Source organism: Xenopus tropicalis, chromosome 6 (genome assembly GCF_000004195.4).
Source record: "Xenopus tropicalis strain Nigerian chromosome 6, UCB_Xtro_10.0, whole genome shotgun sequence".
Lineage (NCBI taxonomy): Eukaryota > Metazoa > Chordata > Amphibia > Anura > Pipidae > Xenopus > Xenopus tropicalis.
Window position 1 is genome coordinate 45,054,913 of NC_030682.2, and position 24,144 is coordinate 45,079,056.

General features: G+C 35.7%; 1 protein-coding gene across 5 annotated transcripts in view; it reads right to left on the reverse strand.

The window, feature by feature from the left end:
• Positions 1 to 24,144, reverse strand: part of satb1 (SATB homeobox 1) — a 99,684-nt gene that overhangs the window by 35,560 nt on the left and 39,980 nt on the right. Inside the window, exons 1-7 of one of the 5 annotated variants that reach the window (XM_031903157.1) lie at positions 22,396 to 23,880; positions 18,978 to 19,216; positions 16,151 to 16,327; positions 15,330 to 15,456; positions 14,413 to 14,536; positions 4,923 to 5,034; positions 1,172 to 1,626 (exon numbers count right to left, since the gene is read on the reverse strand). In XM_031903157.1, the coding sequence (XP_031759017.1) occupies positions 1,172 to 1,626; positions 4,923 to 5,034; positions 14,413 to 14,536; positions 15,330 to 15,456; positions 16,151 to 16,327; positions 18,978 to 19,191 (1,209 nt within the window). In that variant the 5' untranslated portion in view covers positions 19,192 to 19,216; positions 22,396 to 23,880. 5 annotated transcript variants of the gene reach the window in all.

Below are 24,144 nucleotides of genomic sequence, written 5' to 3' on the forward strand. Positions count from 1 at the left end.
GTAGGTGCAATCCTTTTAATTATAACTCTAAGTACGGTTGTGTGTGTGTGTTGTAATTCTCCATGACAGCATTTTGCAGTGCAGCTGAGAAAGCAGTGTGTTGGGACAATTTTTGTAGAAGTAACCCTTTGGCTAATGCCAGATGAGGCGCAGGGCGGATAAACTCCGAAAATTCTGCCCTATGCCTCCTACTTGTGCCTGCACCAGAATGAATGGAATACACTCTGGTGCAGGCACATGTAGCCGGAATATGCAAAAAAAAAAAAAAAAAAAAAAAAAAAGAGACTTTCAAACTTTCAAACGAGACTTTCAAACTGTCGCGTTTTTATGCGTATTTTGGCTACATGTGCCTGCACCCAGGCGTATTCCATTAATTCGGGTGCAGACACATGTAGGAGGCGTAGGGCGGTGTTTTTGGCAACTTTTTTTCCGCTTGCCGAAAATATCCACCCTACGCCTCGTCTGGCATTAGCCTTACATGGATTATGCCTGAGCTGCTCTGGCCTACAAATTTCTAAATAACCAGGTTAATGCATGCTCTGGCTACACATACATAATGTCAAATGCATTGATAAAGCAGTTAAAGACGATAATCATGGAATAATAATTAGTATTTTGAGTTAATGGTATGGCTACTTAAATTCCTATGAACTTGGTTTAGAAAATGCACTTAATAGCAAGAAAGAACATTAATCTGCACATATATCACAGTTTGTTGTAAAGCTATTTAAGTTTGATTTTAGTGAAACAAAGAAAATAAGCTGTAGCTCAGCAATCAATGTTTGTGAAATGGCTTGAAAGTCTGGGGTTGATTTTGTTATTAATCTGCCTATTATGCTGGACATCCTAGTCAATATCTAATAATATATAATGAAAATCAAAATTTTTAAAAGGAAAACAACATTCCAAAAATACTATGAACTTGCTGCAAAACACAAATTACAACCAGAGCAGTTCTTTCGACTGCTTAGCCTCAGGGCTGGCAGGCCCCACCCAATTGCCCATGGTCTCCATTTTTTGTAAACCATCTACATTTGAATACATTTCAGCCTCTGCATGTGTGGACCAGTCTGAGAAAACAACTGCACAGTACTGCTTTAGATCATGCTATTTCCTAAACTGCCTATAAAAAATACATACGCTATCCTGTTACTATGTGGCTAATCATTACCTGAGTTCTGTTGAAAGCCACTCGTGCAAATACTGCTTGCGAGATTCCTGCTCGTTTTAATTCATCACGTACCCACTGGTAGATATCGGAAGACACTTCTGTGTTGGGCGAAACCTGTTGCTCTAAAGGCTTGTTGATTGATCTACTGACAGGAGGAGGATGGTTCAAGTACTGTTGGTTTAAGGACTGTTGTGCGAGTAGTCTGTTTACAGCATATTGCTGGTTCAGTAACTGAGCCATTACCAGCTGCTGATTTACTAACTGAGGGCTGATGGGAGTAGAAACAAGTCCTGGATGCAAATTGGGAAGTGGTGTCCTCGCAGGTGGTTGACTACTGTGAGAAATCTGAACCGGGGATGAAGGGTTTTCTGGAGTACCAACAGAACCAGGCTGCTGACCATAGTTTACATGATTGCTACTTTGTTGAGAGCGTTCTGATAATTCTTCAATATCCACTATAGAAGTAGAAAAAAAAAAGTTATGTTTTAATAAATACAAAAATTTTTTTAAAAAAAGAAGATTCCAATGAAATAAATAACTGTTTTTTATAGATATTAGCAATACAAAGTGCTGTGTTAATGTTAATTAATTTTCAATTATCTTAAAAGTACATTGAATAATTCCTGTTTAAAAAAGAAGGGGTACATGGAAAAACACAAAACTGATCCCAAAGCTACTGGGTAATTATTATCCAGCCAGACTACTGCAATGCTGCTTTAGACATGATAAACAAATTATGCAGGATTTTATTAGACACAAAATTTGACTTAATTTTGGCATCTGGCACATTAAGAGAAATAATTTTCTTAAATGGCTGTAGGGTCATTGCATTAATACAGCACTGACCTTGTATTTGAAAAGTTCAGATAACTGATGAGCCAGTTTGAAAATAGATTTGGCATCAAGTGGTATATCTGATTAATTCTGCTGTGGGATATTTGCAAGGACAAAGTTCAACCTATATTGAAAATAAAATACTTCAAACTAAAACTAACCATAAGTGGGGGAAAGAAGGAAGTTTAGATAGATAAAAAAGTGAATTCTGTTTCTATACCAAGATACAAAAATACAAAATTATTAGTAAAGGCATATGAGTTTCATGTATTAGTTTAAATATTATAAGAAACTATTTGCCAATTGTGCTTTATTACCAAGGACAATATATTATGCCTCATCATACATATAATAAAGTTGAAAAAAAAAGTTGAAACAGTATATTTCTACAGGCCTATGGGATAAGGATAATTTTATACAAGACTATTTGAGTTCTTTCAAGCTGAAATTAGTGGATCTATTCTATAAAAGAATCATGACTAATTGTCAGGCCAGGTACCCTTTACATATAAACACCTCATTTTTCAACTATATCTGCAAGCTCCTTTGTCTGAATTTTAATCTAAACCAAAGATGAGTTTTATTAACATTTTCACTCATATAAAAGTTTTTAAAAAAATAGTTAAATTAAAGTTTTTTTGGTAATGTAACAAGATAAAGAGCCTGAGCCTTAATATGGTTTGAAAAAAAGTTTACATTATTGCCCTTACATTATTGAACCTAATTACTATGAGCAGATTTTTTTACAAAAACATCCATATTTTGACAAGGTCTGCATACTTTAGTATTTGTTTTTTTTATAAAGACATTTTAGGAAAAAACAAATCTCCACCTTCCCCCCAGACCCACTATTTTTTTTACTGTTCTAATACATCTGTTAAAGAGAAGAAGACTGAACATAACACAGCACTTCCAACCCTGGACCTCCTTTTTTGGACAGTGAAACTAAAATTTTCATTGCCGGAGCAGGGTTCTAAAAAGTCACCCCATCACCACAGCATGAAAGCGCTTCCACACTGGGGTAACAGTTGCTTATTTTGCTTAACATCTATTCTGTAAATAATAAATTCTCAAGGGGGGGGGGGGCTCCTGGTCTATTTGAAAAATGAAAACTGGAAAATCCAAAATGTCTGAAAAAATAGCGAAAAGAAAAATTTACTGAATGGTAGCAAATGTTTAAATATGCTGATTCACAAATAATTTTTTTATCTCGCTTTCATATTTCTTTAATGTTATAACCCTCAGCCTTTTCAGTTTTTTTTCCTGCTGCAAACTCATTAATGCTGTGAGACTCGGAGAGCACATTTAAGTTGTTGGCAGCAGGAGGTAACACTATAATATTTTAAAAACTTTACTAAAACATTTTTGTAAAACAGATTCAATGTTGTTGGGTGCAATTTTTACCTTTAACAGGCTAACCCACATGTGCAATAAATGCCACTTATGTGAAGTAACCCATACCAACTGTTGATAGTTGTTTTAAACAGGTATTGGTTAATGCTCCTGGGCAAACTTAGTGGGGGGTCATTTCCAAACACTGGGCAAATTTGCACCTGGGCAGTAACTCATAGCAACCAACAGTGGTTAGATTTTTCCAGGCAGCTGTACGTTGAACACTAAAAGCAATCATCTGATTCATTGCCATGAGTTTCTGACAAGGTGCAAATTTGCCCACTGTTTATAAATGACCTCCACTGTTTCTTATATTACATAACTCAATTCATGTTAAAATAGTAGCTTTTTGGTTCTAGATTACCACTGTCAGCTAAGACACTCTGTTACACTGTTCAATTTGTATCAAAATATCAACTTATATCAAAATATAGTAGAGGCATAGAAATACATACAATACCGAAATACAAATATTTTCCCACCCAAATGTTTTTGTTTTTTTTTGCACAGTGAAAGAAAATGTAATCCTAAGCAACTCTCCACTATACAGTAAAGGTAAGTGAAAGGTCCCCTACATCTGTTTGCCACAGAATACTTCCCCCTTTCACTTTAAGAAAAAGTGAAGTAGATTGAGAGCAGGCGTCAACAACCCCTGAAACAATCCCTGACTTTGGTTACACTGTTTAAGATTCAGGCCCAGAGAACAGGGAAAAAAAAACCCCACTGATTTCAACTGCAATTACATTTACCTTTTAAACCATTAAAATATTTAATACATTTTAAGAGTGCTTAGTAAAACATTTTCTTTCATTATAAATGCAATGCAACATGGAAAAGGATGAGCAAAATACCAGTATTATCCAGAATACTTGGAATATGGAGTTTTACAGATAAGGGGTCTTTCTTTAATTTAGATCCTCATTCTATAAAATTATTTAAATAACCCCAATAGCATTGTTTTGCCTCCAATAAGGATTAATTGTATCTTAGTTGGAATCAAGTATGAGGTACTGTTTTATTATTACAGGGAAAATGGAAATCATTTTTAAAAATGTGATTTATTTAAAACGGAGTCTATGGGAGATAACCTTCCCATAATTTGTAGCTTTTTGAGAACAGGTTTCTGCAGAATGGATCCCATACCTGTATTGCTATATACATACTAGATCGCAAAGAATGAAAAATAATATTGCTCATCATTTTTAAAAATATAGTTGGCAGATTTTCTTCATACATTTACAAGAGTTACCCTAAAATGACATTTTTCATCATATGTCTCTTTCTCTCTCATTTATTCATATAAACAAGGGGCGGGTATGACTTGCTTGTTCTACCTACACTCGACAAAAAATCTTTTGCAAGATTATATGACCTATCAATATCTTCATTAAAGGCAATTTTGTAAAAAGAAAGACAAGAACGGTTTATAATTGGACAACAAAAGCAATCCTAACCGTTCAACTGTGATTGACAATATTGTAAGTAATGGCGAAGCAATCCTTTCAGCAAGTTTTCTATTGCTTACCCATCATCTCTTTTGTCTTCTTGAAATGTTTATACCACCTTCCAAATTCTTGACATTTTGCTGCTGAAACATTTGCATAGTAAGTGCTGTTCACAATGGAAGAAATCATACTCTAAAAGAAAAGGAAAAAAGAAATTATATCAAACAATCTGTAACAATGTAAAGCAAGCGCTGTAACACAATATCACTTATTAGAGGCTGACTTTAGCAAAAAAATGCCAAAATAACATTTCCTGCAGTAAAATCTAAATGTTGTAAAGATGAAATTTGAAATCCCAAGACAGATTTTATTAATTTGAAATCACAAATGCAATATTTTTGGCAAACTAAAGATATTATTGTAAAACATCTTAAATACATTAGTATTAGTGAACTTAAGTAAGAATACAAGCATCGCCAACCCATAAAGATATTTACAGGGAGCACTGCAGAGGTTCTTATGTTGTTGCTACAATCACAGATAGAGAAACAGCCTAGAATTTATGACTAACAAGTTGGCTGTCTGTTTGTAATCATGGCAGCCCACGTCGAAACATATATACGGTGCAAATACTAAGTAAGTAAACGACTAATAATTTCTTGCAAAAAACGTGAATATAATTATATTCCATCCTACCTTTTTACCTCTTTAAACTGAGTACAGATAAATCAATATTGCTACAAATTGCCTTCTATTCTGCATGATATTACAGGTAGGGGGACCTGTCATCCAGAATGCTTGGGACCTGGGGTTTTCCGAAAAAGGAGTCTTTCCTTTATTTGGATCTGTAGATTTACTAAAATGTCAGATTATTGCTCGCCACCAAAAAATTTTTTTTGTAGTGAGCTCTAATTTCACATTTTTGTAAATCTATCCCTAAGTCTACTGACAAAAAACATTTAAATGTTAAATAAACCCAATAGGATTGTTTTGCCTCCAATAAAGATTAATTATATCTTAGTTGGGATCAAATACAGGTGCTGTATTATTATTACAGAAAAAAAGGAAATCATTTTAAAAATGTCAATTATTAGATTTAAACGGAGTCTATGGGAGATGGTCATCCTGTAATTCAAAGCTTTCTGGATAGTGAGTTGTGAAACGGACCCTATACCTTTACTGTTTGTTGTACAAATATTTTTTTTTTTTAAAAAAAGTCAATTTAAAATACAATATAGGTGTGGGATTCCTTATCTGGAAGTCTGCTATCAAGAAAGCTCTGATTTACATGAAAGCTATCTTCCATCCATGTAAAATAATTCTGATTTTTTTTTTAATTATTTCCTTTTGATCCTAACTAAGCTGCATAAGTCCATATTGGTGGCAAAACAAAATTATTGGGTTAGTTTAATGTTTAAATGACTTTAAGCAGACTGTAGAAAGGGCCCTTATCTGGATAAACCCAGGTCTCAAGCATTCCGGATAATAGATCCCATGCCTGTATAATGCGTTTCAATTAGATAAGACGTTCTAATTTCTAAGGAAATTAGGCCAGAAAAAGCAATGCTGGTTATAAACCTAAATACAGTTTACCATAGACAGAACTTATTAATTAAAATAAACCAAAGAAAAGAAAAAGAAGAAGACTGTAGCACTTTTTAAGTTATTTCACACATACAAAAGGCTGTCTCTACTGCTTTGTCTGGCTTTAGCCAAGCTGTGGCTTTTAATACTGGCCATGTAACTGTCAGCACACTTATGTCATATATACATTATTCCATTCCCTTAGACTGTCACTGATGCTAAGCATCATTGCCACAGAAAGAGTTGATTAAATTAAAATCAAAATCAATCAAATGAGCATCAATAGGAGTTTTCCAGCCACCCGCTGTTAACAACTTGCAAATTTAAGAAAAATTATTTGTGGTAAAAACGCAGTTTGTTTTATTTTCACGCATTTATAAATAGACTTATACAAATGAATTGAGAGTTGGGGAGTTACTCCCTCTTTATGCACCTTGATGCATATTTGATGCTAAAACAATAGTTTAATTATAACTATGTTTCTCTAAGATTAGATATCTAAGAATATTAGATATAAGAACAAGATGATTAAATATGATCTCCAACTTATATAGGGCTAGGTATGGGGTTTCACAAGGACCATATCAGGTTGTGTCAAACCTGTGACTTTCAATCTCTTACTGACACTTGCATTCTAAAATGGCTAGTTAATTATCTAAAAGAAAACTTCCTGATCAGTTCTGGAGTACTGCAAATGCATCGATTTTCCTAAAAAAAAAAAAAAAATAAAGTCCTACTTATATTGCTATTTTCTTGGTAGTCAAGAAAGAAGACAAAAACCTGTTTTACTTGTGTTTAAACATTCTGAGTTCTATGAAGTCAAAGGCAACTGCTGAAACAACTTATTTACACAATTATCTAAATATGATTAAACAGCTGATGGACAAATATTAAACTCGAAAATGTATAGTGATTTCAGCTTAATGTAATCCTCTTTCTGTAAACAGCAAAGATGATTTTTTCCCAACCAGAACAGTCCTGACATCTCATAAGCCTAAGGGGTGAATAGCAAGAGATTGTTTTTGATAGTTATAAATATTCAAGAGACATGCAGACCATCTGCTTTCATAATACAGGTAATGCAAGGCTGAAATGGAGAACAGTGTGCAAAATGGTTCTTAACAAAGTCTTCTTCCCTTCCAAAAAATGTAAAGACAGATGTCAAAAGAGTTTAAAAAGGATAATCTGGACATAAAAAAAAATGTAATGTTTCTCTTGTATCACCGACATAGATACTTTGCCCATCTGCATGGTTACATAGATCTACAACATACCTAACATAAATTGTTGTAAAAAATAATTATATGTAAAGTCAAAAGTTTCTTACTTAAAAACACGCAATAGAACTTTAGAATATTATCAAAAAATGTAAATTATGGTATGTCTTTGATTACACTTTAAAATGACAATGCTGCCTTTTCTTCTTTACTGTGACAAAGACAATCATTTCAGTTGCTCTGTTTTTTTCTCAAGGCAATGCATTACTTTACTGGCAGCAATGCTAAAGTTTTTTCACTACAAAGGGGTTATAAACCGAAAAACAAATTTTGCACAATGAAAGCAATCTTTCATTCTAAGCAACCTTCAAATATATGTTAATATCATTGAAAATGTGTAATTAATGTAATTTGTTTACGTAACTGTTGCTGAAAGCAATATCTGCCAGTCCCTTTCTCTACTCATCACCCCTTGTCTTGACTACATGTGCTACTCCAGCCAAAATTCCAGTTCCAACAATACCTTGTGGTTAACAGACCAGATGAAGAACCACAAACCAGAGCATGTCACTGGGGAATTTAAGCCTTGTTTGTGGGGGTGTTAAGTACCGCTACACTGTTTCAATAGTGAAAGTAGTCAGGACCAGCAGATTAGGGAAGACCAAAATAATAGACAAATACTGATCTCAGTGGCAATGACATTACAACAAGCTTTAAACTCACTAAATACTGAAAGATGTCAAAGGTTATTGTCCTTGAGATATATTTAGCCTATAAAATCTCCTTATTTAGTCACCAGCATACCTACTGAAAGCTTATTCCATATATTTATTCTTGTGCTACCTTTTAGTTTTCCACCCTTTTCCTTAAAGGTGTTGTTCACCTTCAAATTTTGTATGGCACAGACACTGAAACTGATACAATTTGCAAATGGTTTTCATTTTTTGTGGTTTTTCAGTTATTTAGCTTTTTTCTTCAGCAGCTGTCTGGTTGCTAGGGTCTTGTTTACCATAGCAGTCAGGCAGTGGTTTGAATGAGAGACAGTAATATGAATAAGACAGGATATGAATATAAAGATAAGGAATAATAAGTAACAATGATACAATTATAAGCTTAAGAGCAATAGGTTTCTGACTGCTGGGGTCAATGATCCCCATTTAAAAGCTGGAAAGAGTCAGAAGAGGAAGGCAAATAATTTAAATACAATATAAAATAAATAATGAAGATCAAATGCAAAGTTGCTAGGAATAGGACATTCTATAACAACTAAAAGTTAACCTAAAGGTGAACCACCCCTAGTCATTTTTTTTGCTTCCAAAAATGATTCTCTTTTGAATACTGTTATTTAAATATTTTTCAAGGTACCTCTATTCTTTTCTTTTCTTTTCTATTTGCAACATGCTTTCATATTCATGAATTGAAAACTACACTGTGCATCAGCTTTGTTACCACTGTCTTATGCAGGGATTCCTAATCTATTGGTTGGGACCCAAATATGGGTACCCATGCTGTTTAGGGTGGTTTTCCATGTTTCTGCTAAGTTGTGGCAAAAATTTTCCTATAATAGAAAACAGCAATTAAAATAGGGTGCATTTTTCAGAATGAGAAATGGGTTCCCTGACTTACCATGTGAAAAAGATTAAGAAAAACACTGCTCTAATAGTTTGCACTTTATTACTATATCTCTGTAGAAAGGGCCCACGGTTTTCAGGTCGAATTTAGTGGCTCATTATTGATTGTAGAACAGAAGTGCGCATGACTGCCAAAATCAAACATATAACTAGCATAAGCATAATATTTAGTCCAATTATTTTTTGATTATTTTAATAAAACATATGTAATTTGTATCACTTTGATTTAGTGGGCCTGCATTATCCCCTTCCAGTATACAAAACTAGGAAATAAATGCAGAAATAAATTAATATTTTTAAATTATACTAGGATTCTCATTAATGGAAACAACAGAGTAAAAAAAAACAAAAACCCACCTCTATATAAAACCCTAGAAGACGCATTGTTTTATAAACTGTACCTGTAAACTGTTCTGTAAACTGTACCTTACATGAACTCATCCTGACAAACAAACAAAAAAAAAAAAAACTACCATTGTTAATTATATAGCTGATGAAGAAAAGTAGACAATAAAATGGTAGCGAGCCAAACTCTGGCTACACTAAGGCAAACATTACCTTAATTAATGTTATACGTAAGGTTTAGTAAATAGCGATATTTTAACTGACTTGAATAGAGAGGTAATTCTCATATAGTGAACTGAAAAATATGCTCAAGGAGGAAGATGTGGTAACAGTCTAGCAAGTCCAGATAGGGGGTATAGGGAGACAAAAATATAGTGTTTAGAGCATCATCCAGCTAACTATGTAATGCAAAATTTCTGCTGGCAATAGTTTATAGATCCATGTAAATGGCATGTCTTAATCTGGCAGTAGTATACTAGTATGTTATATATAGCATAAGCAAAATACTCCTCTGCAGGAGTCGCTTTGTAATAAATGTTTCCGCATTCGTTAAAATGTTATAAACAAGAGGAATAAAAAAAAAAAACTGTTGATGCGCAGCTAAGGCATGTGCTAACTAGATACATCTTCTTTTAGAAGTAACCAGCAATGCAGATTTTGTTTTGAGGCAGCAAACAGCAAAAATAAAAGCCAGTGTGGTGCCATATAAGGCTGGTTTCAAAGCCTGAAGAGCAAAAAGTGACTTTATCCATCTCTCTTTCTGTGGCAATGATTCTAAGGGGCCTATTTATTACGCTGTGTAAAATCAAATTTGTTGAAAAAAGCTGTGTAAAATAAATGGAGAAGTTCCCCATTTTACTAAGTTGTGGCGGAAAAAAAACGTGAAAAAAATTAAACTGGTTTTATGCCGTTTTTTACACGGCGAAGCTTGGCGTCATGTGGTAAATTTTGTCGCCGTTTTTTTAGTAATATATATTACAGTTAAAAATATCAAAAACTATCAATTTTCTATCATAGAAATGATCACGTTAACCCCTTGGTCAGCTCTTTGATCTCTAAAGCTTGCACTATGTTGCGTACTGTAGAGTCTATGGCACTAATAGGGTTACATATGATTGTGAATATATTAATACTTTTATATGGCCTTTATCATTGTTGTAAAGAACTGGATTGAAATGCTGTTGCAAATAATATGCAAAGTGTTTAATCACAATCACATATACAATGATATATGTGTGTAATGGGAGGGGGAATACATGTGCTCATAAAGACTCGTACATATTTAGTGGCCTTAAAAGTTTCACTAAGGGAAAAGTGGCAGATTGTTTAATTACAATAATACCTCATTATGACATAAAATATATCTGAATGAGCAATAAACAAGCACAGAAGGGCAAGCATTACACTCAAACCATTCCCTATTACACCAACATTTCTCTTAATGTTCTCTAAATGTTAGGAGTGCTTGAATCTTGGCCAAGGATGAGTGCAAAGATTCTTGATTACCAGCTTTTGTTTATTGAGAAAAAGGAAAATCACATTACACTATTTTGCCCATTAGAGCTATTACAGGTATTCGTCCAAACCCCTAGTACTTGAATAATTGTCGGTTTCTCTTATTAGAGTGGACCTAAACCACTGGCTCTTTTGCACACCTAAACACGCAGGTATACTAAACAGAGCAACATGTGGTGTTCTGATTAAATATTTATACACTTCTTATGACTGCCACTATGGAAAAATCATTTGGATCCAAACTGTAGTCAGTCAAGTTTTTATTTTCTATTTTAATTAACTAAACAATAGGAAAGTTTTATCCCGAGCATTACCGCTACTGTCATAACCTGGAGCGCTGCAATATTTCATCGACCTATTGTTTTATAGAATGTGCTGCAATTTTCCTTCCATTACAGCTTTCCAGTTAAAAGAAATACAATACTAATGTGTTGTCTAGTGAACATATAGATTAGTATATGAACAAATAGAGACAAAGGATTATTACGCACAGATGTAGCACTAAGCATTGGTCTGAGAATAAGTTCAAGTACACACATTGCATTTAAAAGCAGAGAAATAAAATCAAACCCATTTTAAAACAAAAAAAAAAAAAAAAAAAAATCAAAAAACATTTTTTTTTGTTTTTTTTTAAATGTAGATACAGGTTACTTGCCTATTAAGCCAGCTCAAAAACATTTTATTCAGAAATACATATTTGCTTTAAGAAAGTGGTATCAATATTTATATTTTTGTTTATAGAACTACCTTGTCAGTTTAACTGTATAATAAAATGATAAATAATAATAAGAAACAAGTATCCGAAAAAAAATTAGAGGGGCAAATTTGTATAATTTTGTAATACAGGTATGGGACCTGTTATCCATTATGCTTGGGACCTGGGGTTTTCCAGATCCAACAGAATTGTTTTGCCTCCAAAAACGATTATATGTTATTGGAGGTTCAAGCACAAGGTACTATTAGACAGAAAAAGAAAATACATTTAAACATTTTTAAATTACTTGATTAAAATGGGAATTGCCTTCCCGTAATTCAGAGTTTTATGGATAACACGTTTCCAGATAATGGCTCCTATACCTGTATCCACTCAACTTTTTATCAGATATCTTTGTTTACTCGTGTGAAAATCACTAGTGGTTGGGTGCAGGACACAATGTCATATATACATCAAATAAATACAGAGTTCTCAGAACATTTTCTCAAATTCTTGTTTAGGAAAGCTGCAACAGCAATGCAATAAATAATAAACTGAACTACAGATATCAACTCCTGCACAGGCCATGTACACCAGAAGCAGTAACCCAGTGACCATGCAGTAAAGTGCTCGATGACTACGTGAGAAAGTAGCAATTGGTTGACTTAGTTCAGACATTAAGAAACATATTGCAACTATAATGTTTAACTTTTAAATGTCATAGTTGGGTAATTTACTGTTGTATCTAACACTATACCTTCAATGCATATAATCACATTCCTGAGTTCTACAAAATATCTCAAGTTAATTAAACACAAAATATTTTAGTACTTTTAACCGTAAGCCATATTAAGGTATTACACTTAAAATGCCTAATTTTGCTTAAAGGCTGTTTTTCACTCCCCTGTTATTGTCCCATGGGATGATACATCAAGCATATTGCTTTTGCCACCTTTTAAAGGAAATAGGACATAACCTTAATTCTTTCACATGTACATGTAAGAAATATGATCAAAAGCAAGCTCTAATTATGAACAATATTAACGAAAGCAGATTCAAAGAGGAAATAATTTGGTTTCATACAGTCGACCATTTGCATACTGTACCACAAATCCAGTTTATTACACAAGAGTAGCATTTTAATAAATGTGTGTCTTTGTCAGCTCTGCATTAAATTGGTAAACAAACCTTATTTTACCTGCACACAATTAGTAGTATCTACACTTACAGAGCCAAGAACAAAATCCAGGTATATTTCTCTTAAAAAAAAAAAATATGGAACAAATCCTATCTGTGGCTTCCATAAGCCAGTTGAACAAGCCTGTTCAGCAAATACAAATGTGGCAGCTCTGTAAACACACAACTTGAATGGTTTGCAAGCAGTGAATAGAATTTTGATTGTTTGCAATCCAACAATTATTGAACAGAAGCCACAAGACAGAAGGCAGGAAAGAGCCATACCAAAATAATAAAGGATATATAAGTGTGTATTATATACACACGTCCATCTTATTGGGATGACATACACAGTACAACGTAATTTTTTTAGGATACTGTGATATTAATAAATACTACTAAAAGAATGGATAGTTATTATATCTTACATACACGTAAAATTTGGACAGTATGTCGGCCAATTTGTTTCTGACACAAAAAAATGAAAAATCTGTTGCTGCTTTTATTACAACTAAGTGCCATTCCTCACAATATAGATTTGATATGATATTTGTGACTATAGTCACAAATATAAATATACTAAAATAAAGTGCAGTACATGGTTTCATCAATAATAGACTTATTTTACTGTTCTGCATCAGGATAAATGAACTTCATAATGCATATGTGAAAGAAAGTGCAGTCAACAAAAATAAAGTATTGTGTCCTATATAACAACCAATGGAGCATGGCATCCTAAGCAGGGCCAGGTTACTAGAACAACATTAAATTATTGGTTGATCAAAGAGAACTTGTATTTAGAATAAATAAGGGACCAGCAACTTAAAAAGAAAAACACATGAAATACAACCTAAAGCACTGATTGTGACAAAAGTGCCCAGAAGCCTTGTACTAGAAAAAAGAACTAAAAGAGAACTCTAAGCCTGATCAAAACCTCCTCCCAGTCATTCAGGATCAGTATTTAAAGACCAGACTTCAATGGTTTAATTTTATTACTAGAATATTTTAATTAGATTATATGACAGGATTCTAATTGTGTTGCGTGTAATTATTCTGACTCCCAAGGGGAATCTTTTTCTCACCTTTTTTTTTTTTTTTTTAACTGCATGCATAATTCATCGCTTGAGTGTAAGCGTTCATACTAACATGGACTGCCCAGTATACATTGTACGATATTTATGGGCAGAATTATAAACCTTTACACAATACTTTAGAGCAAGTGCATTACAGAGCTAAAGACAAGTGGCAATACCCTGCAGGACCTGAGGTCATTTTGCATTAGTCATTGTAAGCAGTTAATTAAAATTCCTAGAGGTGCCCAGAGCAATGCTGCCGAGATCATGTGGGGTTGTGAGACTTACTAACAATGCATCAATGTTATTTTTCATTTCTGTGCAAAGTAAAATACCTGTGAAAGGGGACATTCCTTAGCCAGCGAACTCTGGTTCATATCTTTCAGTAAGTCCTTTAGAGCATTTCTGACTGTTATGTGGGACCACTGCTCTGGAGGCAAGTCTTCTAGTTTAGGACAACTATTAGAGACAGATTAGAAAAGGGATTATTACAAGATTGGATCCTGCTGCAGAACATTCCTTCAAGACAGACAGATTTCATTTTGCGCATCAAGCAGATGCATCTGGAGATTGCTCTCGGTCTCCTGATTGTTCCGATTAGTTAATTACTTTATACAACACATCTGCTGTATTGATGCATGAATTATACATCAGCTGCATGTGGCGACTATTTTTTTCATGTTACTTCTACCTTCCTGCTCTGATGCGCTTGATAAAACAATTTAAGGTGCAATGCTTCCTCACATCCGATCATGAGTAGCAGGCTTATGTTTTGTTGTTTTTTGATTTTTTTTTCTTCCTTTTTCTAAGATTTTTTTCTTTATGATCGGCATTGTAAAATGTTAAAACAAAAGAATTTAACATCCAAGATTACATTAAGAATGAAGTCATTCTTCTACAGAATGTACCCAGATGGTGTGGTGTGGGATATGCAAAAATATTTTTCAGTTAAGTACATTTTATGTAAAGTACCCATTTGTAATGTATGTATATGCAATTAATTGGCTAAATACAACTCATTAGCTATAGCAAGAAAAATGTATATCCAGAACAAAAAGAATGTGCCCAGTGTGTGGCCATTTCTGTGCTTAAAGCCTTTAACTGCAAGTTGATGTGCTTAAAGCCTTTCAATGGCACAAGTGGGGTTAAACGTCATAAACTTGGAACTGTTCAAAAATTTTGTGGGAAAAGCAGAAAAAATCTGTTGTACACAAGCAGCAATGTAGCTCCTTTGCACTGAGTTCTGACTCACCTGTGTAGCTGTATTTTCAGTGTGACCACATGGAATACATCTTGCAACATGTCTGCTACTGTGGCATCAGGGGCATCTGTCACGCAGGAGAGGGGAACTGGATTCCACTTGCCAACTTGGATTAGCCCTATTTCAGAAAATGGAATAATAAAACACAAAGAAGTGAGAGGTGTTTTACATTCAGGGAGGTAGAGCAGGCCCTTTCAGGCACTGTTGAACCACATCTCCAGACAGCTGAAAGGATGCTGGGAGTTGCAGTTTAACAGTGTATGGCAGACACTTCACTATCATAAAACTTCCTCAATGCTCTATCACAACCCCCTCCAAAAAAATCATCATCACGTATATTTACACTTCCCACACAAAGCACAATTTACTGTAAACATTCCCATACTTAATACATATGAATTAACATTCAGTAAACAGGTAAAAGCAAGAACATTGTTGCACTTTCTAATTAAGGTGTATTTATCGCTGCTCCTCGTGCTCTTGAAGACTGATAAAAGTGCATGTACAATCATCTAAAATGTGAACTGGAAACTAAATGCGTCTAAGTATTCAGTCATAAATGCAAATTCACTCTCAGCATTCCATCTGCCCAGGCATGCTCAGCATTTCTTCCTGGATTCTCAGCGGAGCATATTATTAAGGTCAATAGGCAAGCTAATGATCCAGCGCTAACATTTAGAAGTCCCCAACTAGCCACCTTAGCTACAGTGTGGCTGGCAAGAAGCTATTTATCTTTTCTTCAAGAAAACAACATTTGCTACAACCTCAAAAAAAAAAAAATGCACAGGTCATTTCATATATTTACTACTTACCTTTAGCCTGGGCAGCTGCACTGTGAGAATATCCAAGAGATAGCAAAGCCATTTCAATCAGCTGATTAAACAGCATGTCCTTCCTGACCAATACAAATTCAGCATGTTCTTCTTTGCAGTCATATTCAATGAAGTTCTCATAATGTTCTACAACACAGAACACTGGAATCATATTCCCTACGGTAAGAAAAAAAATATGTATCACTAAAGGAAATCTTGGGAAGCAGGTGGAGAATTACATATAAACTAAGGGGTAAAAAGAATGTAAAATACCACAAAAAGAATAGCTATAATGTGCACTGAAGCAGAAAAAGTGAAGCAGTAACAGGGGGATCGTTATTTAGTTTTGCCCTATTTTTCTCGCACAACAAAACATATATCATAGTAAAATGATGCAGATAAATAGGAGAAAATATATTTTGTAATAGATGGTTCTGCCTAAAACTTTGTGATATGACCCAATAAAGTTCTATGATAATGCAGCACATCATGATGTTTGTTGCTTCTGGAGCAGCAAAACAATATGCTTATCCAATGAAGCAGTAAAATATTGATGCTCAAGTGGATGAACTATTATCTTAAAATGACATTTAGATTTTACAAAAAATTATTTTCATTGCAGATACGTATGGGAAAATAATTTAAATTTTGTGTGATCCTTATCCCTTCTAAACTGCAAGCGAATGCACACTGGGCCCAACTTATCCTATGCTGCAGGATGTAAGACCCCAATGTCATTTACATTACAGATTCTAAGTCATTCACCTCATTGCTAACTGCTAAATAATGCACTGACCCCTAAAAAAACAATTTTTATAGTAAAAAGAAAAATTCTTGTCACTAAAACTATTTTTTCTAGTCTAATACAGCCAACTAATAAAATTTCATCATGCAGCTGATGTTATGTATTTATGATCAGTAGTATATTTTTTGGAGGGGGATATCATCCCATAACTGAGATTTTTGAAACGGGGTTCAAATGTTCTCCCCGCTGGCTACTGAACTGCAGTGTTCTGTGCAGATGGAGCCATTTATTAGCGAGATTATTAAATGTACACATGCAAGAAGCGGTTTATTGTTGTGTACAATGTTAAACAATTTCAAAAGTGAATATGAATAGATACAACTCTACTGCTGAATTCAAGGGTTTGACACACAGGAGAGAGATAAAATGAATTTTGCCATATTCAGTAAATCCAGTAACTAAGCAGAGCCCTCTCTGCAGACGCGAAATGCAGCGCAGATTTTTCTCATGGAGTGATCTCTAGTCATGCAAGATGAATGCATCTATTTCCCTATCGAGCAGCAGCAGTTTTCTGTCTTTGAAATGGGTGATGAAAGTTCAATCCTTGTATGGGCTTTCCTTCTAACCTTAGGCAAGCCGGTGACACTGTAAAAGTGAAAATGTCATACCCTCTTGCCAGTAAAACGATTACCGATTGTACGCATTTTAATTAGCCAATTTTAAATGATTTAAGATGTCACAGTGAGCTTGTCTGATTCTTGTGTCAATACAAAGGTAACACATCAAAATGCAACAAAAGAAAAAAGAAAGGTAGTAGTGCATCTGAGTATCGTAGACACGTGTTGTGCTACTTCAATGATTAGACAGCAGCACTCTCAGGTTGCTGATCTCTACTGACCTAATACATGGCCAGCCCACTGAGAGCAGCAACTTTATAACTGGCCAAGAGCATTAGGAGGGGAGAGAACTGGTCAGCGCTTACTGCTAAAAATACAACATGATTCTAACTTGAAGGCAATGTTAGAGCATTAGCTGGGTGGTTTACGAGTCTATGTAAACAACACGTCTGCCATAAGGAGCAGCCCAAGTCTGTAGAATCCTTGTCTAAAACTGTCCTGGCATTAAAGTTTGCTGGGCAAATATCACATAATACCAGAGACAGCTGAAATCTCCTATTTAGGAATTTATAGAAACTTATATGTTTGTAGGCGTCAGAAAGTCCTTCAGTTCAGCTTCTCGGTACAATATTAATGCACTGGGTTTAAAAAGGCATAATAAATTATATTTTTAATGCTCCTATCCCTGCTTTCTTAAGATGCATACATTCTTGGCAAACAATCAATAAATAGGGTAATCATGAACAGAGGCCAAAGAATTTGCTGAAGTGCTGTTTTTCCATTTTAATAGATAAAGATCTAACAATACCAACTGCTGTGTCTGTTCATTTTAGGATCAATATATGCTTTGTTTTCGCCAAAGTGAATGCAAAATGAATGATTGTATGATAAATGTTACACACTGAATACAATGAAATTCCACTGCCTTCAACTTTGTACTTGAAATTATCAGTTGTCTGGAAATAATGCTCACTGCATTCCAAACCAGGGGAGTGAAACTTCCCTACCAGTGTCATTTCTATCCAAGTGTGACTGTCTAGAAATTGTCTAAATAAAACTGTTCTAGAAATACTTTCTTCTCTGGTGTAGGTCAGGATATGGGTGGTGAAAATTTATTATAGGTGCCGAAAAATAATCTCTAACTGAAATAATGCAAAACTGAAAAAAGAAAACCTGCTTCTACACTAAACTGAGAAATTACATTCAAATAAATGCAGTATGGTTATCACATTTATATTCATCATATTATGCTTATAAAATTGTTACCCAGTTGTAAATGACAAAATTAAACAAAAATAATAATTTCACAACTTATCTGTTTGCATAGGGAAATTATACCAGTGTTTCAAGACTGCTTGCAAATAGCAGTAATGAAGATGGGTTAACAGCCTATGCTTATTACTGGAAAGAAATCTGAATCCCTTAAAAACTGAGGATGTGATATGAAGCATTTGAAGAATATTACCTTTCCGAATATTTGTCCTTATCAGTTGTGAAGAATGTCTAAGTGGCACTCCATGCATTTTGCTTCCTGTGCTTCCAAGTCTTCCTCTTCCACCTAGAGGACTGCCATTCTGCTCAAGGCGGGCTATTTTGGCTGGTGGACCCTTTGGATCGTTTACATTGTTAGACATTTCTGAATGTTCTATCCCCTGAGTTGTCTCGTTCGAATGATCCATGCTCAGTCCCGCCTCTAAGGATCACCTGGCACAATTAAAAAAAAAAAAAAAAACACACACACAAGTATTTATAAATCTATGATGTGTTACTTGTCTTTTGTAGCAGCAATGCAAATGATTACAGATTTCAGTTGTGTAAACAGATGCATAAATATACATATGAGGTCCTCATTAAGATTAAAACACAAAGTAATTTATTTAAACAGAAAGCACCATTTGCCAATAAGCTCTACAAGGTGCTTTGTTAGCCCCAATTAAAAAAAATAAAGAAATGAAAACAATCAGATTATGGAAATATTTTGCCAACCTGAGCGCAACAAGATAATTTGGGGTAGAAAAGTTAAGCAGTGGATAAGTAATGTCAGTCTTATTCACAGGCTGTCTCTATTACCTTTCCAACTACAGGACATTTTCGTAGCAAAGGTGTCAAACCCAGCTTTTGTTTCTACTTGGAATACACTGCGGAAAGAGATACTTCTATAATTGGATCATTGGGAGAAAAAAAAAAAAAAAAAAAGACAACCAGAGAAGAAAGTGCACTCTTAAGGAGCTCTTATTAAATTTCAAAAAGATGTGATACTATAAAGTGTGACCAGTTTTATACCACAAAAGGGGGGGCAATGCTGCCTCCTGACAGAATTATATTTCAGATACTTTGTGCTTTCTTTAAAACCTGACGCTGATGTAAAGCAACACCAATGAAAATGGGACCAACATCCTATTACGAGGGAGTACTGTACTACAAGGATTACATTACACAAGCATGAACTGCAAACCACAACATCCCAAAAGTTATTCAAAGAAGGCCCTCTGAACTTCAGGGTTTTATTCTAGAGGACCTGTTAGCCAAACAACTTCATTCCTTAAAGTATTATAATAAATATTATGTATTGACAATATATACAAATTATACACATGCTGTATATATAGAAAAACATTTTTGACATGTGAAAATGAATATATATAATTAAGGATGCATAAATAACAAAAATATATTTATTGTTCAATTTGTTTGCTTTTGTATCTGTTACACAAATGCATTATACACACGCATATATATAAAAATGGAAACTGATAATAGTGCATTATAGCTATTTATGAAGCCAGACTTATAAATTCTTTTTTATGACTGTTCTCATATATATAAAACAAATAAATTAGAGATCAAAGATTAAACTCCAACTTTTATAACACATGGTGACAAAACTTATTGTTTTTGCTCATGGGAATGGCATTAAACTAATACTACCAACTCTGAAGACATATGAAATTGAGAGAAGATGTGACTGCTGTCTGCATGTCAGACAATAAATCTGGTCAATTAATGGCTATAACTGCCAATTTCAGCAAGTACAATAAATACATTTTCTGCTACAACTCAGCAGCCTTTAGCAGACATTTACATACAGGAACTACAGCACTACATTGTCCTGGAGAAAGCCATCTAAAATGTGCACAACAGCAAGGGACTTGTTTAAGTCCTGTGCCCAAGGCTAAAGTTCACAAAGATCTCAGTTACCAAACAATGATGAGCGACTATGAGCGAGCGCAGCTTGCTCGCAAACACAGCACAAAGCTTCAACTATCTCTGGCAGGTTGAGAGCAATTTTCTCTTAATTTAACCCTTTCACTGCAAAGGGGGGTGGGGCAAATAATTTAGTAACTCATACGTTTACATAAAACAATCTATTACTATGGCATGTATTAATTATAGATATGGATATTCCACCTACTCACCCCCCCCCCCCCCAAGATAAACTCTGTACAATCTGTACAATCGACTCCACATTAAAGAACTAGCAAACCTTACCATTCTGAAATGACAACTTCTGCCATATAAGATAACAATCTAAGATAATCTAATATGGGTAGTGGGAGAAGTCAAGTTCTGCTAACAGGAAACATTGGCTGTAATTTTATTATTTGGTGATAAAGATATATAGACTAAACAACTACAGCATAAACAAATTCTTTATACAATAAAGAACATTTATATTTATATTAAAATGTAGAGCATTTAATTCAGAACAAAAGGCACCTTTTACAGTTTATTAGAAATTACCAAACCAGGAGACACAGTATATCCAGAAATACACAATAATAAGCAGCAGTAACAGCAAGCATAAGGAAATAGTTGTGAGAAAACAAGTGTGCCGATAAAGATATCCTGGCACTATATAAATATACAATACTGATAATGATAACCTTCTAACCCCTTTTTGAACACATAAGATGAAAAGGCACAAGTGCGACAAATCAGGAAATGTCCCAGTAGGCACAGGAAGACAGTAGTAAAAGTTGCAAAGCCCATACTAGAGTCTGGTACGATCTCCATTCCATAGAACAGCCATATTCCTAGCCAGGGTTTTTCCTCAACCTTTTTAAAGAGACAAAGAAGCAAAGTGCTACCTCAAAACACATACAGTGGGCACTTTACCAAAGTCTTTAGAACTAGGAAATGAGAATACAGCCTATTGCAATAAACGATGCCTGTCACTTCTGAAGTGCTGAGTAGACAAGGAAAAGTACAAGCTCCCCAGCAATTTTGTTCAGGAAGTGAACCTTCAGTGTAGAACTTCTTTGGCCTTTTTTTGCCAATAGACCTAAACTGGAGTTTGGCTTAAGTATTTTTTTTCCTTTATGTGCTTTGTTTGTGCATAGGTGGGCATAAAATGAACACCTAGAACTAAGAATAGTATAGACAAAAACAGCAGCTAAAAGGGGAAGTGAAGGCAGAAAGATTGTGATTATATCCAAATGAACACTAATAATAATAATACATCTGATAGAACTGATCAAGCAGCAGCAACTGTGTCCTATATGAAAGTGCCCAGGAAGCTTGCAATATGCCCTTAGTGACAGTAAAGCTGATCTTGTAGTACACAAATGGTACCTATCCGTGGTCCTCTATTTGTTGTCGAATAACAATTCCCAGTATCCACTGACAACACCTATATACTTGTCAATAGATGATGGCAGTTGTAGTTTAACATTCTCCAGAGGCTGGAAATAATGGCAAGCTGAAGAAAGTGGCCATTGCAAGCTTTTGGGTTAGACAGGCCTGCTTTCCAGGCAAATGCTCAGACACCTGCACAATGTTTTATGCAAAAGGATAATTATACAGTGAACTAGAACACTACTGCACTGTACTGAGCATAAGGCAGAAGGTATAATGCCAAAAGAGCACCCAGTTTTGTCACCTACCAGATAGTTGGAGCTAGCTTCACATTGGAGGAACAAATAGGTGCACTGATAGGTGTGAAGAAGTGGCCGCACCGCAGAGAGAGTTGCTAGCAGTGACATCCAGTAGTGCAGTCACTTTCACAATGGAACACTAATTGCAACAAAGTTTCTAGCAGAGAAGATTCAGTTACTAAATTGAAACATCTCAGGAGAAGAAAGTGGAGAGACCCAAGTGGGGTTTCAGGCTTCCACTTCTATGGCAATAAAATTCAGTAAAGGTTGCAGCCTTCTTCATCAACTCCCCCCTCCCACAGTAAAATAAAATAACAGAAAAGAGGAATGATGGATAAAGAAACGAAGGAGAGGAAACTCGAAGGCAGAAAAAAAAGTGAGATCCCCAGAAATGCTAAATAAAAAAAATGAAAATAAAGGGGAAGGTCACAACAAAGTGCTGGAGGCAAAATGTCTCTCCTCAGTCCTGGGTTTATTCAGTTCTCCTGTCTCGGGTTCTTGCATTATTTAACAATAGGCAGGATGAGGATGAGGATGATGGTGGTGATGATAACAATCAGGAGTTGTTGTTAGGTTGTTGGTTGTGTTCTTCCCAGGCTGGCAGGTTGCTGTATCAGTGAGTGTGTGTTGTGTATGTTTGTTTGTCCGGAGCTGCCTTGCGTCTCTCTCTCTCTGCGATTCTGTGTCCCCATTAAATTATTAGTTGTATTGACTCATCACTCCTCCTCCTCCTGCTGGTGCTGCCGCCGTTCCCTGCTCTATTATTGCTCCTGCTATTAGCGATGCTGCTGCTGCTGCTGTTTCTTCTTCCTCCTTCTCATTTTAATACAAAGTAGCACCAGCCAGGCCACGGCCGGAGCTCCATCTCCCTTCCATCAGCCCCCCAAGCCCTTCCCTGGCGGCCCCGGATCAGCCGACGTCCTGGGAGAGAGACAGAGGAGGAGGAGGAGAGACATGATGAGAGTTGGGGGGGAGGAGAGCAGTAAGCAAGGCTGGATAATGGGTACACAAATGGGGGGGGGGTCATATATGGGGGAGAATAGGAAAAGCAGGAGGGCGCAATAGTAAGTTTTAAAAGACAGGAAAGAGTTTGCTGGATGTGAGATGAGATGGATGAGGGGGGGCCGGGTCGGCGGGGGGTGGGAATTGGGATTTCCGGACGCGCAAGAATCTCTAATCTTCTTGATTAGAGTGAGTCGGCTGCGCGGAGATTATACACAATAGCCAGAATAAGTGGGAGCAGTGTGAGGGGAAGGGCGGCTGCAGGGAGGCGGAAAGGCACGGCCAGGGAGGCAGGCTGAGCTCACACAGTGACACACACATACAGGAGCACATAGGGAGGAGGGGGCGGAGTAAGGCAAAGCCACAGCAACTGGGAAACCTTGCGCACATTAACCCCTTGTCAGTGAGGGCGAGGGGAGCAGGTGCTGCAGTCCCCAGGCGGGACACGTGTGTGCCTGAGTTTGGTTATTGCGGACAATTCCATCTCTCTGCGTTAGTCATTCAGGCCCGGGTTAGTGGGGCCATAGAAAATAGGATATATGGGGCCCCCTATAGGAGATCTGGGCGCCACACTTTAGGTGCGTTACATTTATTTCTCTCACCCTGCCCTCCATGTGGTACACAGCGTAATCACATGAATGCCTCTCCAAGTGTGCTGGTTCCACTGCTGATGTACTGGGAGTGCTGTATTTGCCATATTTCCCCCTATTTCCTATGCTTACTGCTGGGAATCTACTGAGAAATCTTTTCCCCTTC